The sequence below is a fragment of the Vanacampus margaritifer genome, chromosome 9 (assembly GCF_051991255.1).
Source record: "Vanacampus margaritifer isolate UIUO_Vmar chromosome 9, RoL_Vmar_1.0, whole genome shotgun sequence".
NCBI lineage: Eukaryota > Metazoa > Chordata > Actinopteri > Syngnathiformes > Syngnathidae > Vanacampus > Vanacampus margaritifer.
The window spans coordinates 22,384,425-22,400,610 of NC_135440.1; the positions used below are offsets into that span (position 1 = coordinate 22,384,425).

Here is a 16,186-nt window from a genome sequence, read left to right on the forward strand (position 1 = left end):
ACTTTTTGTGTCCAAGAGCTGTGAAATAATGTCGGCCATGTTTCTAGTGTGTTGCCATTTGCTCCATCACATTTCCTTTTATTTAATTTGGACTCTCTCTCCCCCCCTTGTAGTTAGATAATACTGCTCAGTCTGTAGTATATGTACTGTAGTTTCACACACACAAAAACTATGAGAACAAAGTCAATATGACTCCTAAATCATGGGATCAATAATTTAATTCAGCCAACGCATTTTCCACCCTCGCAAAATCATTTATTTTCTACTTTCGAGAAATTGTAAACAACTCGGCTACGAGTCCATTTTCATTACGAGCACTTTAACAGCTTGTCGAAAACCTGTTTACTTCCGCGAGAGAACAGCAGCTCTGGAATAAAGAGATAACGCCCCGCCAAAAATAAGGGCACGGTGTGCAAGCGGTACACATTTTAAGTCATGCAGGCGTGATCAAACACTAATCATAAAGTAGTAGGCGCTGCAAATTGAAGGGGATCCATAGAAGTCCTAAAATAAGACATCATACGGATAATGAAGGAAATAAAGGGTAAATAAATCACCTTTAAGTTTGCGCTTTGACTTCATACCTCCAAGAGCAGCAGTTCTTGTGACAAACTTTTCATTTCATAACTGAACATGTTCTGCCTATAGAGATTAAAAGTGCTGCGGCAAGCAGATCCCCCGTCAGCATATTCCCGCCGGAGGGAAGATGAGAGGATGGGACTTCTGTCGGCCCCGTCGCGGTCACATTGATGAGAGCGGCGGCGGTTCGTCAAAAGGCTCGACGGGCTCTCAAGGTGATTACCGGCTCATTTGCATTAAGGTAATCACAACGTGATTCCTCATACGGGAGCAACTGTTGCACCAGAGTTGATGACCTGGGCACGGCGGCTGTCATGCTAACCCATCAAGTGCAATGAGGGTTGAGCATAGCAGAGAAGATGCAGGATGTGTAATCGGCATGGAAGTGCTGCCATAATGTTCCTCATTAAAGTTGTTGAGACAACCGATCACGACGATCTTTACTGCCCCTGCCGTGTAAGATGATCGGAAGTTTAACTGTATAAAGCATGACGGTTGTCAAGGTATATTACCGTTACGGTTATAATGCATAATGGTGGTTATAATCGGGTCAAGGCCATTTCAGAAGTGAGTGTTCAGCAAGGAAGCATGTTAACAATAAAAAATGACTAATTTATGATGAAAAATAGCAGCATTAATCCGTTTTATTTTGGGACTAAAGAGTTTTTAATACAACGACTGGGGGGAATTTGGGAGCGTGTGAGATTTTGTATTTGTAAAGATTTACAGCAAATTATTTCTCAATTATTTTTTTTCTGTTCGTAGCACCTACGATAACATAAAAAAAAAAATGGGCTCAAGGCATAGTAATAATAATAATAATTATAAAACACTATTCAGTACACACAGAAAAAAAAAAATACAAATTATACAATAGAGTGCAATGTTATTAGAAGAAAGTCATTCATCAAATTGTTTTCTCTGGGGAAAAAAAAAAAAGTAAATTAAATTGTGATTTAATCTCATAATATAGAATTTTTTTGACCCCCCCCCCCCCCCAAAAAAAAAATCCAATACTGTAGTTCTGGTTTCCCTCAGAGGGTCAAGCTACATCATATTATTACATATATCATTTAATATATATAGACAGCAAATTGATGTATAACTCATTTTGAAATCATAAGTCAAGCTTAACAGTTGTTCAAGTTACTCTAAAAATGGCTTCGGTACAAAAAAAAAAATCTGCAATAATCGGAAAATGTGTATTTATTGCATAATGGCAGTTTAAGATTTTGGTCGATTTTAGCAAGAGGTATGGAAGTTGATACACAAGAATTGCTTATGTGGGCCACATGGCGGCCAGATCGGGCCCCCGGGACTGAGTTTGACACCTGCGCCGTAGCGGGTTGCCATACACAAAATGCAACTTGTGTTTACATCTTGACATTTCTGTCGTAATCGAAGTGCGATGAGGGTTGATGAAACTGACATTTTCTCCCACCGCCTGAAGCTAAAAGGTAAGGAACTGGGGCTCAATGTAAAATTTCAAATAAATATTTTAGACCCGGGAAAAGACAGCCGAGGCTTTTGCGAACGGGGCTTTAAATGCATCAGTGTATGTGATGAGACGTTGGAAAATCTTTTTCCCGAGCTCGGCTTCCAACTGCAAGCGCCACTGATTCTTACACTTACATGCAAATTGACCCCCCAAAAATGTGTGTGTGTGTGTGTGGGGGGGGGGGGGGGTACAATGCACCCAGTGTGCATTTAACTAAGCAAGTAAGGTCAAAAGTTAACCCTAAAACATTCCGAAGGCATTTTTGGCTGCTTCATGGCGGGAAGTTAATCTGGAGCTACACTTGTCAAACATTGCCCGTGGCGGTCAAAAATTGATAAGCGCGAAATAACACAATAGCACTGCTCCTTCAAATCTTGTGCGATTACTTTCACATCACGACATAACTGCAGCAGACACTGACATTACATAATCTGACAAGGTCCGAAATGGCATGACAATGACAAGGCTCTGTTTTACAGTAACGTCGTTTCCTCCTGCAAACCATGCGGACTTAGTTTTTAATTACCGGTAAATTGCTTGTCCGGAACTTTTTCCTTTTTGTTCATATTTCTCAAAATAGTGGCTGTGGGCATTTAATTACTCAACTGCAGACGAGGGGGGGACACAGCTATTATTTGTACAAGGGCCTTTTCACTAGATTGGTGCTATTTGTGTCCCTAGGAAATAAAATGTATGTGTACACGATCGAATTACCTGTAAAATATTTTTATGAAAGTGTCCTGCACATGGGACTGTATTTTAAGTTTGTTGTGAGAGATAAAACAAGCAAATGCCATGGCACGTACAATATTTGGTGGAATGGCCCACAAATGCGTTTATGGAATAATATCAAAAGGGTGTTACCAGTATACTCCATGTCATGAAAAAATTGACTTTTAAAATAAAAATGATTGGGGCGGAATAAATCTGTGTTTCTTCTTCTTCCTTCATTCGGCAATTGAAAAACAAAAAAGTGACTAATTACTTTGTTGTATACATATGCACACACATTTTATTTTTCTAATTTCCACGCCGTCCGGTACTGCTGTTTTGGTTGGCAACAGAGCTGAAAAGGGTTCAACCATAAACTCTAATGTCCGTGTTTGAACAATAGCATCTGTGAACTGAAGAGGTACTACTTTTTTTTCCTCCACCTTTTGGTGAAGGTGGGTGCTTATTTGAGTGAGGGAGGCTTTTAATTTTCTTAAGTGGATGAGTCAGCCACCAACTCATGGAGTTGATGATAGCTCATTTCTTTTGGATGAAAACGCACCGTGTGTTATTTCCTCTTTTTTGGGGTAACGTTATATTCTAGTATCATATTCAGGATTAACTCCACCGTTTAGGGTTACAGCACCACGTGTTGCTTTGGTTTTCATGTGGACACAAACTATTGGTTTTCGTGCCCCTGTAGTTCCAGTGAAATTGAAATGAGCATGAATTACATATACCTGAACTGCCTTTTATTCCAAATGTGATCAGCTTTTATTCAACTAATACAGCTGAAAAGAGTGCTGGATAAATAATAGAAGCAATAATGTGGTCACATTCCAAAGTCTGTCCTTTGTCGGGAAAGGATTTCAACCCGTAAGAAAAAAGAACATAAAATTACATCTATATGTGATTGTGGGAATCATACAGTTCCTTTTTCACTTTCCCCCCCCCACTTCTGTACACTTGATCAAATTAGTGTCAAATTAACAGCTGGCTCCAAATGTTGATTAATGTGATTTGATATAGGGAAATAATTCTTACCCGAATTCCCTGCTGGTCATTGGAGAGACAGCGGACATTAATTATCATCATCGTTGCCAATGCTGCTGGCATGAAATGTTCTCATTACCTCCAAAGCCAAATCATTTAACACCAAGATGAAGGAAACTGATGGAGATTTGATGGGTAAAATAAAATTACAACATTAGCAAATGAGCTAGCTAGAAAGCTTGCTAGCTCGCAAAAGCATCTGCTAGTTGACCCGTTACCTCAGTACATTCACAGAACATTTACCTTGGGATTATCCACAAGTCTCACATGTGGTTTGTAGGCTGTGCTGTGTGAAAATATTATTGGAATAACATAGTTAAGCATCATTTGTCTGCTAATGCGTAGCCTTGAATGTATTTGCTAGTCATTGCTACTCTTAATACAAATTTACTACTGAGGACTACACTGAGCCATCCCCTGAGGGAGCGGTGAGCAGCAGCAGGGGCCGTGAAGCATTTGGTGATCTAACCCCCCAATTCCCATTTTTATAGTCTTTGGTATGACCCGGCCAGGGATTGAACCCACAACCTCCCAGTCTCAGGGCGGACACTCTACCACAAGGCCACTGAGCTGGTAACCGGTAGTGGCTGTATTTAGCCATTGCTAGCATTCATGACTGCTGACAAAAGCACCACACTTTTTTTTTTTTATGTCTTTACAAGGTTGAAAATAAAAAGACCTTAGATGAAATTCCTCACCTGATTATCCTGTGCATTTCCTCCACATCTCTCACTATCAATGAATGATACAAGTCCTTTGTTCCCTGTGAGGACGGCAATTCAGCAGCTGGTCTGTGCTACAAAAAGAAAAATGTTCTTTTTAAGTGCGGTTAGTGACGCTCCGTTCTCCTGGAAACCATACAAGACATCCTTCCAGTATTCTATATAACTTTTTATAGTAAACTACAAGGTGGCAGATATGCCCTAAATTCGTATTCATTTCAAATTCCTTACAAAACAATCTAAATCTAATCTTAAAAAAAGAAATCAGCAAAAGCTACTGGTGAGAAGGATAAGTTGAGCGGATGTAAATAGTTAAAGTATCTCAAAGCTGTCTTATAAGGGGCATAAGTAATCAAACCTCCATCTTTGGGTTTGTCGAAGGCATTTTTTTACAGGTATGTAAATGTTTGGTTGAGTTATCATTGAATAATAGAGCAAAATATAAAGGCTAGCTTGCTAGCTAACATTAGATCGATAATTTATTGCTTAATTCAAGCAACAGAAACTTAGCTAGCCTTAGCCTCTCAATTATCATTTTGCTACTGTCTGAAATTCCACCAAGTCTTATTTTTTAAGATAGCGATTTTTTTTTGAAAGCGTAGCACACTCTACTAAGGAGACAATTGCAGCACACATGAATACGCGACTCCAACCGACTAGTTTGTACTCGCAACAACACTCCGTGTAGCTCTGCTTAGCTTTTGGCGTAGACATGATAGCAATGAAGTCTGGTTGGAAATGGCGGAGCTTCACCTAGCTTAGCTGCCAGCAGCGCTATCTTGATGAAGTATTGATATGTAAATAAGCCACGCATTTACATTTAACAAGCAGTCAAGCAGCTCAAAATTCATATATTTTTTATATATACAGATTTATGGTAAACAACGCTCCACAAGTAACTATTTTGTTTCAGGCTGTTAATTTTGTGTGTAATTCCACTGTTGGCCAGAGGAGGTGTCACAGTTTTGTTTACACTGTGTAAATTTGAAAGAAGACCGAAAGCAGGAAGTAGGACAACGTTATTTTAAGATAAGCCTAGTGCGCGCTGAAAATGATTCAATGTAAAATCATCTGTATGTCAAAAAAGAGCGACAGCTGTAGATTAATTTTATGATAAGTTAGTTTATATTTACTGTAAACACAGATGTATCAGTAGACTAACATTTCCCATTGCTTTCGCTAAATAAAATATGTTTTAAATGCGTTTGTATTCTTTTAAAAGTCTGTTTAAAGACCTGTCGCTAATGCTATAAAACAAGCCAATTGAGTCTTTAAATATGGTATTTCTACATCGAGTTTCACTTACTGCAAGGGTGGTCTGGAATACACTGTACTTTGTTGTATATTTTTACTCTTGATGGGTAAGACGAACAACATTTGTAATCGTTCCACATCATTAATGCCACTTTGTTCTTCCATTTTTAGGATTGTCAATTCTGCAGTCAAAATAAGGACAACCTGCTCAAAAGCTCGCTGTAACTTGAAAAGTTATCACCCGAGCTACCTTAGCTGTGTAGTTATTGCGGATGACTTGAAAGCGGCGCACATCGTGTGAAGTCACTGTCAGGTAATCCACGATTAATTACAGCCTGGATATCTCTGTTTTGATTGCCGTCTTCTCCCAACGATTTCAGGGTTCACAGACGTGTCAGTGCCGCGTGTCAAAAGGTTCCCGATAATAAGGCCCGTAATTAAATGCTCCTCGCAGGGTTGTAAACTCCAACGGAATACAAGCGAGCGCCTTAATTAAATGATACGCCGTCTCTGGATTCGCGAGAGGGCAAAGTTGAGCCGTCGGTTTGTTCCTACATCGACCTCTCCCACGCGAGTAGAGAGCAAATAGCATTTATCTCGCGGCTACAGTGTCGTGAACTTTGGCGCCGTCGGCTTACGGGGGATGGGAATGCGGTAAGTCCAAGTCAAACACATGATTGCGGTTCGACATTTGCTCTCCCGTGCCTGGGGAAAATGAATCGAATCGAATAATCACTCTGTGGGCCGCTGTTGTAGATCATCTCTGAGGCTAAGGTTCAGACTATGTAGTGGGGAAAAAAAAAAAAAAAAGTCCTTGCGGAGGTAAGCATTGCAGAATCACTACTTTTCTTTTGTGAGACCAATCATACGTCACGTAGGCTACTACCGGACTAACACCATCACAGTTCAAATTCTTAAAACAATAAGGGATAAGACAGCACTATAAAAGAAAGACCATACAATGCTAGCCATACCAGATGCCGTGTGGTTGAGGACCCAAATGCGACGAAGCAGGACAAGGAGGTAGAGGTGAAGTCAAAGAAGGATTCAATTAAAAAACAAGGAGGTAAACAAGGTACTGGTCAGAAACAAACACACCCAAAAAAATAAATAAATAAATAAATAAATAAATAAATACTCCAAGGAGGCCGACAAGGCCAAACTTGTGCGGAACTAGCATGTCGGGAGGAAACAATAATGGATCAAGAGACTATATACATACACACACACACAATAATGACAAAACGAGACACACCTGGGCAAGACACGAGTGGCTGAGGGCACTGATTGGTTGACACGAGGAAGGGCGGGATTACACTTAACAAGACCAAAGAAAGACACGCAAAGAAAAACAGAACACAATAGATCATGACAGAAACAGAAACATGACAAAATCAAAACAAAACCCAAACTAAATGTTAACCATGACAGAAAAGTAACAAACTACCCAACCCAAATCATGACAAAAGATCGTAAAGACTTTTTAATCAGCAGTCGACTCATGTTTCGATTTTAAATGTGATCTTCACCCATTTGTTGATTTTAATGGTATGATCCAAGATCAATGAGGTAGGTGATCTGCAAGGTCAGATCAGCACTCTTGCTATGTTGCCACAGTACTCCTCCATCTTCTTCAAACAAATATCATACCTCAGTATCAAAGCAAGAAAGGTTGAATTTGAATGCTATTCCACACAAAATAGTGTAACTGATGTGTAAGGTTAGACGAGAGGATTTTAGTCAGCACTTGACCAATACACAGTCAATTCTATAGAGTAAATTTGACTCTATTTAGAGTGGGACCAAATGGTATTGACACGAGAGTAAAATAAAAAAAATGAAAAGTAATAATAGATAAATAAATAAAAGTCACTTAAGGGTAGAAGAACAAACTCACGTCCTTCTGCTTGGGAAAAGCCGATCTACTCCCTGAGCCACGGTAGATCCTGCTTCCTGCTTCGAAATTTCGTAACTTTGGATATACGCAAACGGTAGGAGGGGCATAGCTCAGGTCTCCCAAGCTGAAGGTCATTAAAGGTTCCTTCCTCAACCCTTGAGTGACTTTTATTTTATTTTATTTTTTTTCAATTCTTTATTTCACTCTAGTCCAAGTATAAATAAGTGTATTACTCTAAAACGGAGTCAATTTGGTCCCACTCTAAACAGAGTCAAATCGACTGTGATTCAATCTTCAAACATTCGAGGATGATGCTACAATGTCAAAGCAAAAACAATGTTATGTTGAAGCTAGTTGTAGCAGCTAATGCGAAAGAGATCTGATTAGAATTCTAGTCAGCGCTCTATTTTTCGTCAGCACTTTACCATTTGCACATTCACATTCAATCTTTCTCATGCAACAAGTGCTATTACGCCAGTGTCAAAGTGAAAAAAAAAAAAAACTTGATTTTGAATGAGATCAAGCATAAGCTAGTTGTCGCAGCTGATGCGAAAGATAGATGTAGGATTTTGGTCAGCACTCTACCATTTGCCATGTGGTAAATTCTAAAGGATTTCCATCAGATAGTCCAAGGAAACGGTATTATTGTTGATCAGAAGGCGACGTCTCTCCAGTTTTATATAGGATATAAACTGAAGGCTAAATATATCAGTCTGTAACACAAAATATATACAGCCTTCCTCGCAAGGATTTTCTCAATTTGTGACGGTTTCACTAAGGCGCTGATTGAAACTCCAGTGCCTCTTGCCCAAATCCCCGGCCTCTAATCCCCATAATGCAGCCATATTGTATTGTCATTAACTACTCGGTGGCTAGTAAATACAAATCCTTTCACCTTTCACTTTGCGGCCCCCGTGGATAATTGCTGTATCCACTCTTCCGAAGCTCTCCCGCGGGGACGGCCGAGCAGAGGCGGCGGCGCACAGGAAGCCGACACACTTGCGTTTGACAGTTTAATATGGAGCTCCGGTGTACACGAGATCCTCTCGCCTTGTACACATCAGCTATCACTGACAGGACAGACAGTGGGCTAATTAGACCTTTGCAACCTCCCACTGGTGAAACACTTTCATGTGTGGTCTAGGAGATGGAAGCTCTAATGTTGATGGAAAAGCAACACAAAAGAGAACATTTCTGGAAGATAAACCTACGCCGCGTCAAGAAAATGAGGACGTCAATACAGTGAGAATTGGAATCCGACAAAAAATTTGTGGGACAAATTGTGCCTCAAAGTTGCTCTTAACGATGAGTTCTACAGACTCGGGTCATTTAGTGGCGCTAGAGTTCAAAGTAAACATGGTGAATAGGCATTTAGTTGTTATGCTGCAAACAAATGGAATAAGCGACCAAGATAAGCGAAGTCAACGGCAAAGCAGGGCAGAGCCATGATTTCAGTTTGACTTTAGACGATAAATGAGGTGCAATTATTCGTGCCTCGGGTAGCCTATTCCAAACAAAGTAATTGTGTTTTAATTTAATTTATTTATAGAGGGGTTCATTCTTAACTCATTCACTGCCATTGACGGCTATAAACGTCAAAAATTAGTTTGAACTATTTCTATTGGTTTAACTTTTTTTTTTTGTTAACATGAGTATGAAAAACTAGAAAAAATGTATTGTACGTTTAGAACAGATATAAAATGTGTGATTAATCTTGAGTTAACTAGTAAAGTAATGCGATTAATTACAATTACATTTTTTAATCGCCTGACGAGATGATTATTAAAAATTAGGGATGCCGATGATTTTTTTTTTAATCGTAAATAATCACATGACTTCCAAGACTAGTTAACTCATTATGAATCACAAATTTTATATCTGTTCTAAATGTACGATAAAAAAATCTAGATTTTCATACTCTTGTCAACAAAAGCAAAAAAAAAATGTTAAACTAATAGAAATTGTTAAAATTATTTTTGGACGTTTATAACCGTCAATGGCAGTGAATGAGTTAACTAATGTGTGCATACAAGCAAGAAAGCTAAAAAAAAATAAGAAAAATCTTTATAAATATGCCCCCTTTAACATTCCACTGCACATTTCAAAGAACTAATGGATAATGTTGTAGTCAGATGAGTTCATCATAATCTTTTGTGAGCACTTGAAACAACATTACCTTCAGGGTACGCGGCACGAAAACATTGTGTGCGCGCTTTAAACGAGGCGTCTAATAAAAATTGATATTCTCGTCAGGTCACTCCTCCACATTGCCTACACAAATAAGTAAAGCAGGCACTCTCAGTCACATTATTTCCCGTAGGACCTTTACAGGATGCCACCAGCAGCATTATAGGTTAATTAATTCCCCAGAGACGGCTGCATAGTGAGCATCTTCAGTCATAGTTACGAAGCACCGCCGCAGAATTCATACATTTCAAAAGTTATAAAGCATCTGCGGTGGCTCTGGTGTATGTAAAAAAAAAAATAATAAAAAACAACAAAATGAGTCTCCATCTGTCTTTTGGAATAATCCCTGCAATAATAACAAACCAGTTAATAACCCTACAGCCCATACAAGACAATTAATTTCCAATGTTGTTTTATTAATAAGATAAAGCGCCGCATAATTTCCCAGCGCAGACACATTAACACATGCACTGTTTAGCCAGCTGGGCTCTTTTGAATATCTACTCTGATTCGGAGGTGTTAGAATCGACGTAAAAACATTGAGCGTGTTGATGAAAGTGGTCTGAGGTGAGCTAGCGAAGAGATAAAAATCACACGCCGTGATCCCTCGGATTGACTTCCTGCGAGTCAATATATGCAAATGTCATTTGTAGCTTCCATGCAGGAACAAGATCTCGGATTAGGACAGTAGGAGTGATTAGAAGGAAGGTTGACCCTCGTCCCGCAGAGACTTCAGACATTCGCTATCTAGTTGCTGATGATTTGTAGCGTATTTAGCATAGCCGCTGGCATCGGGCCGAAAATCTTGTGCCTCCAAAATCATCCCTTTTCAGGACAAAAAAAAACGACCATTAACATTGCATCATCAAAGAGAACAAGCCATTTTCAACACTTTAGATTACAAGTCAAATTTGTAAAAAAAAACACCTACACATGCGGACTGACTAAAAGTATAGATTTTTGAATTTGCCAAATTGCGACTTACGAGATTTCGGCCCGACGCCAGCGATAGAGAAAATGAATAGTGAGGTACTATTAGGTGGGTAGAGTAGCCAAAAATTGTACTCAAGTAAGAGTAGCGTTACTTCAAAATAATATTACTCAAAGTAAAAAGTAGTCATCGGAATTTTTTTTTAAAAATCTGTAAAAAAGTATTAGCTGAACAGAATACTCAAGTACTGAGTAACTGACTAAAAGTATAGATTTTTGAATTTGCCAAATTGTGACTTACGAGATTTCGGCCCGACGCCAGCGATAGAGAAAATGAATAGAGAGGTACTATTATTTGGGTAGAGTAGCCAAAAATTGTACTCAAGTAAGAGTAGCGTTACTTCAAAATAATATTACTCAAAGTAAAAAGTAGTCATCGGAATTTTTTTTTAAAAATCTGTAAAAAAGTATTAGCTGAACAGAATACTCAAGTACTGAGTAACTGACTAAAAGTATAGATTTTTGAATTTGCCAAATTGTGACTTACGAGATTTCGGCCCGACGCCAGCGATAGAGAAAATGAATAGAGAGGTACTATTAGGTGGGTAGAGTAGCCAAAAATTGTACTCAAGTATGAGTAGCGTTACTTCAAAATAATATTACTCAAAGTAAAAAGTAGTCATCGGAATTTTTTTTTAAAAATCTGTAAAAAAGTATTAGCTGAACAGAATACTCAAGTACTGAGTAACTGACTAAAAGTATAGATTTTTGAATTTGCCAAATTGTGACTTACGAGATTTCGGCCCGACGCCAGCGATAGAGAAAATGAATAGTGAGGTACTATTAGGTGGGTAGAGTAGCCAAAAATTGTACTCAAGTAAGAGTAGCGTTACTTCAAAATAATATTACTCAAAGTAAAAAGTAGTCATCGGAATTTTTTTTTAAAAATCTGTAAAAAAGTATTAGCTGAACAGAATACTCAAGTACTGAGTAACTGACTAAAAGTATAGATTTTTGAATTTGCCAAATTGTGACTTACGAGATTTCGGCCCGACGCCAGCGATAGAGAAAATGAATAGAGAGGTACTATTATTTGGGTAGAGTAGCCAAAAATTGTACTCAAGTAAGAGTAGCGTTACTTCAAAATAATATTACTCAAAGTAAAAAGTAGTCATCGGAATTTTTTTTTAAAAATCTGTAAAAAAGTATTAGCTGAACAGAATACTCAAGTACTGAGTAACTGACTAAAAGTATAGATTTTTGAATTTGCCAAATTGTGACTTACGAGATTTCGGCCCGACGCCAGCGATAGAGAAAATGAATAGAGAGGTACTATTAGGTGGGTAGAGTAGCCAAAAATTGTACTCAAGTATGAGTAGCGTTACTTCAAAATAATATTACTCAAAGTAAAAAGTAGTCATCGGAATTTTTTTTTAAAAATCTGTAAAAAAGTATTAGCTGAACAGAATACTCAAGTACTGAGTAACTGACTAAAAGTATAGATTTTTGAATTTGCCAAATTGTGACTTACGAGATTTCGGCCCGACGCCAGCGATAGAGAAGATGAATAGAGAGGTACTATTAGGTGGGTAGAGTAGCCAAAAATTGTACTCAAGTAAGAGTAGCGTTACTTAAAAATAATATTACTCAAAGTAAAAAGTAGTCATCGGAAATTTTTTTTTAAAAATCTGTAAAAAAGTATTAGCTGAACAGAATACTCAAGTACTGAGTAACTGCTTGAACATAAAGTCTGATTTAAAAAAACAAACAATGTCATCAAACAGACAAAAACATAAAATGTGTGCAATTTCTGGCATCTTCAAATCATAAAATAAAAAACAAAAACAACTTTTTAAGCTTGAATAACAATACAAGCAAACACTTAGCCCAAGCATGCACAATCCATTCACAAATTGTGGCCTGGCAATTTCTTAAAGCAAAAGCAACTCTTTCAGTTGACTCTTTCAGGTTCTCATCATGCCTGCCAGTCCTCAACCAGGGCCACATTTTCTGTATATCCGCGGAAATGCTTCCACACAGTCCGGTTGGAAAACTGTGAGGAGTCCTCTGCATGTGATTTGGTTTAATTTGTTATTTTTAGGGAAGTACCAATAAATAGTTTTGACTGGGCTATGTCATTCAAACGTACTGCAAAGTCATTCAAACATATTGAAAGAGTTGTTCAAACGTATTGGTAAAACGTAGGCTAAATGCTAAAAGCATGACATTTTTTTCCCATAATGCGACTGGGTATTGACATGCGCATTGTGGCATTTCCATGCGACATTATGGGAAAATAATGTGTGGCATTCTTGAAAAAATGTTTTGAGCATTTGGCCTACATTTTACCAAGACGTTCAAAACGATAACTTTATTGATATTCTCAAACGACTTTACCACAGCGCACGATGGATGGATGGAGATCAAAATGTACACTCTAAAAACAGTTGGGTCAAAAATAACCCAACTATGGGTCAAAAACGGACTCATCCTCTACTTTAGTCTATTTGACCAAACTTTGAGTCGAGAAATTGGTCTTTTTGTGTAAAACAGCCCAGAAAGTTGGGTCAAGTTGACCCATAAAGTGGATCGGTCCATTTTTTTTATCCATAATTGGTCTACTTTTGACCCAACTGTTTTTAGTGTGTATTGAATACTGGTCAGAACAAAAAATAAACGTGAACCTTCAGATTTAACGAATCCATCACCAAAAAAAAGACACAGGTTGAAATCAGTCTGGTTTTGGAATATTGAATCCGATGTAGAACTTTGAATTGAATCAGTCTATACCGATTGAAGAAATCCGCAAGCTATAAAGTCCCTCCTTCCATAGCTCGTCCAAAACGTCACCCGCTGACTCCTCAGCACAAGCGCCTCTGAGATATCATAGTTTGTGTCTACAGTATTTTCAAAGCATTGCTGAAGTGAGGGATCAAATGTTTTGAGTTTGTCTGTAGATTTTGCTCCATTTTTTGACTGAAAGGCGATCCTAGGGGGGATTGTTGCTCCAGCGCACCTGCGAGAGACTTGCCGCTAGGTTGCTTTCCGCTCCGCTTCACACTCATCTGCTTCTATGATGACGGACAGCACACACACACACCTTTATCTCCACGGGGGGGGGGGGGGGGGGGGGGGGCACTGACGCGGGGGCACGGGCCGTACAAGACATAAATGATCCAGGAATACGTTACGACTAGCTTGTTCGTTCACGTCTTGTCGGCACGCGACTTCTCTTCTACTCTGCCTGGAATAAAGCCACGGCTTCGGCAAACCCAACACTCAAGTTAATCCCGGCAGATTGCTAAACACCTTTTCGCCATTTAGAGACGCGGGCCCCTCATCATTCAGGATTTAAGTGGAGGCATTCGTTCGAGAGCGCACGGCTACGATGTAATTAAAAGTTTTTCCAGAGGTAAGGACTGCTGAGGGGTGCAATTACTCCACAGTGACAATACGATAACGCCAATGCCTGCTCAACACTGCTTAGCACACCAATTCCTACAGATTTGCAATTAGCGATGCGCTAATGCAGGGGTGCTCGAGTCGGGTCCTCGAGAGCCCCTATCCATCCTGTTTTCCATGTTTCTCTCCACTAACACATCTGATTCATGATCAGGATTGTTACAAGGCTTGCTGATTAGCTGATCATTAGATTCAGCTGTGCTGGATAGGGGGCTCTCGAGGACCCAATTTGAGCACCCCTGCGCACAATGTAGCTGTCATATGGGATGGATTTTTGTCCATTTTTGTCAGTACTATATTTGTGCCTCATGTTCAATCTTCAGTAAAACAGAGAGAACGCTGGTAGTTTTAATAATAATTTGTATTAGAGATTGGGCATTTTGACGGATATCTAGCAGATCGCTTGATTAAAAAAAAAAAAAAAAAAGTTTGACGGTTGATACAAGGTAAATCTAAAACCATTTTAATCTCAGAAAGCTATTTATTAAAATTTTTAGTTAACTTTATAAGAAATGCTACTGACCCTGGGAACCTTCTGGAACCTTCTGGAACCATTTGTTTTTGTTTGACATTAAAACAAAGAAATGAGAAAGTTTTCGATTTGAGGTATTTTTAAATTTTGGGAAAAAAAATATTTACTGTAGAAAACTATAGAGCTATGGTATTTACTTGCTTAAGTTTCCATTTAACTTAAGATGAACTGATAACCTTGAGAGCTCCCTAAAGATTTTGTTAGAAATATAAAAAGATGCCAATTGTCTAGGATAATAAAAATAAAAATAAAAATTCTACAAGTTTGAGAAATTGTTCAATAAACATGCTTTAAAACATTACAACCGAGTCAAGATTGGCATTTGTATTTAAAAAAAATTGGACGCCAATATTTCCCCCCCTTTTTACTGAAAATGAATATCGGCTTCAAATATCGGTTATCAGCCTCCTTAACTACGAATAATCAGCATTGGTATCGGCCCTAAAAAAAAACATATCGATCTATCTCTGGTTTGAATGGTGTCCAACATAAACTGATGAAAAGTCAGATTGGTAGAGGGTTTTAGTCGGCGCTCCAACCATTTCTCAGGTTTCATGAGTTTTCATGCATGGTTAGACCTTCAAAATCGGGGCTGTGTTATCGGCGAACGGTGCGTTGCCACGGCAACAGTGTTTCGCGAAACCGAATATTTTTCAACATCGTGAAGGCCAAAACGCTCTACAAGGTCAGCTCGTTAGAAGGGTTTAGTGAGCACCATTTTTCATCTGCACTGTACTAGTTATCATTTGGATTCGACCTTCAAACATGATGTCAGTGATGACGCATCAATATCAAGATGTATTTATACGTTTTTTTTATGCTAGAGCATACAGAAGGCTTTGATGCAGCCTCTGAACTGAAGAGAACGCTTGAAGCAATGGTCATTATTACAAAACAACGGCCAGCAGGTGGCAGCAGAGTATAAGAGATCAACCAGGGCCATGTTGCACAAAGCTGTTTAAAACAGATTTGTGAATAATGATGAAACTTTGAATGAAAATTGCTGCAAATGGAAACAGATAGAAATAAACTTTTTTTTTCCTGATGAAAGAAGAGACTCTAATCTTTCTTTTGGTAGGTTCCATGTTTTTAGAGCAATAGAACACAATATTCTGTGAGCCTCGCAAAATTTGTCAAAATCCAGTAAAACAGCCGGGAGCAAAGGGGGTTGCTTCAGTGAAAATGGCTGTGAGTGGATATGTTACGATACCATCTTCTGCAAATATTCAGGGATGACACCTACAAGGAATAACACTGTGGATTTTTAATCAAATGACTCTAAATGTCTGCTGAGCGCTTTTTTTGGGCCACAAATCTTTACACATTTGCCTCACTGTCGGGCCAGAACGCACAAGCGCTTT

General features: G+C 38.7%; 1 protein-coding gene across 2 annotated transcripts in view; it reads right to left on the bottom strand.

Moving 5' to 3' along the window:
• zc3h12aa (zinc finger CCCH-type containing 12Aa) overlaps positions 1–6,936 on the bottom strand; it is a 111,567-nt gene extending 104,631 nt beyond the window's left edge. For both annotated transcript variants that reach the window (XM_077576360.1, XM_077576357.1), the window contains exons 1-2: positions 6,792–6,936; positions 4,540–4,637 (exon numbers count right to left, since the gene is read on the bottom strand). In XM_077576360.1, the coding sequence (XP_077432486.1) occupies positions 4,540–4,556 (17 nt within the window). In that variant the 5' untranslated portion in view covers positions 4,557–4,637; positions 6,792–6,936. The remainder of the gene's footprint in view (positions 1–4,539; positions 4,638–6,791) is intronic.
• Between the last annotated feature and the right edge of the window lie 9,250 nt (positions 6,937–16,186).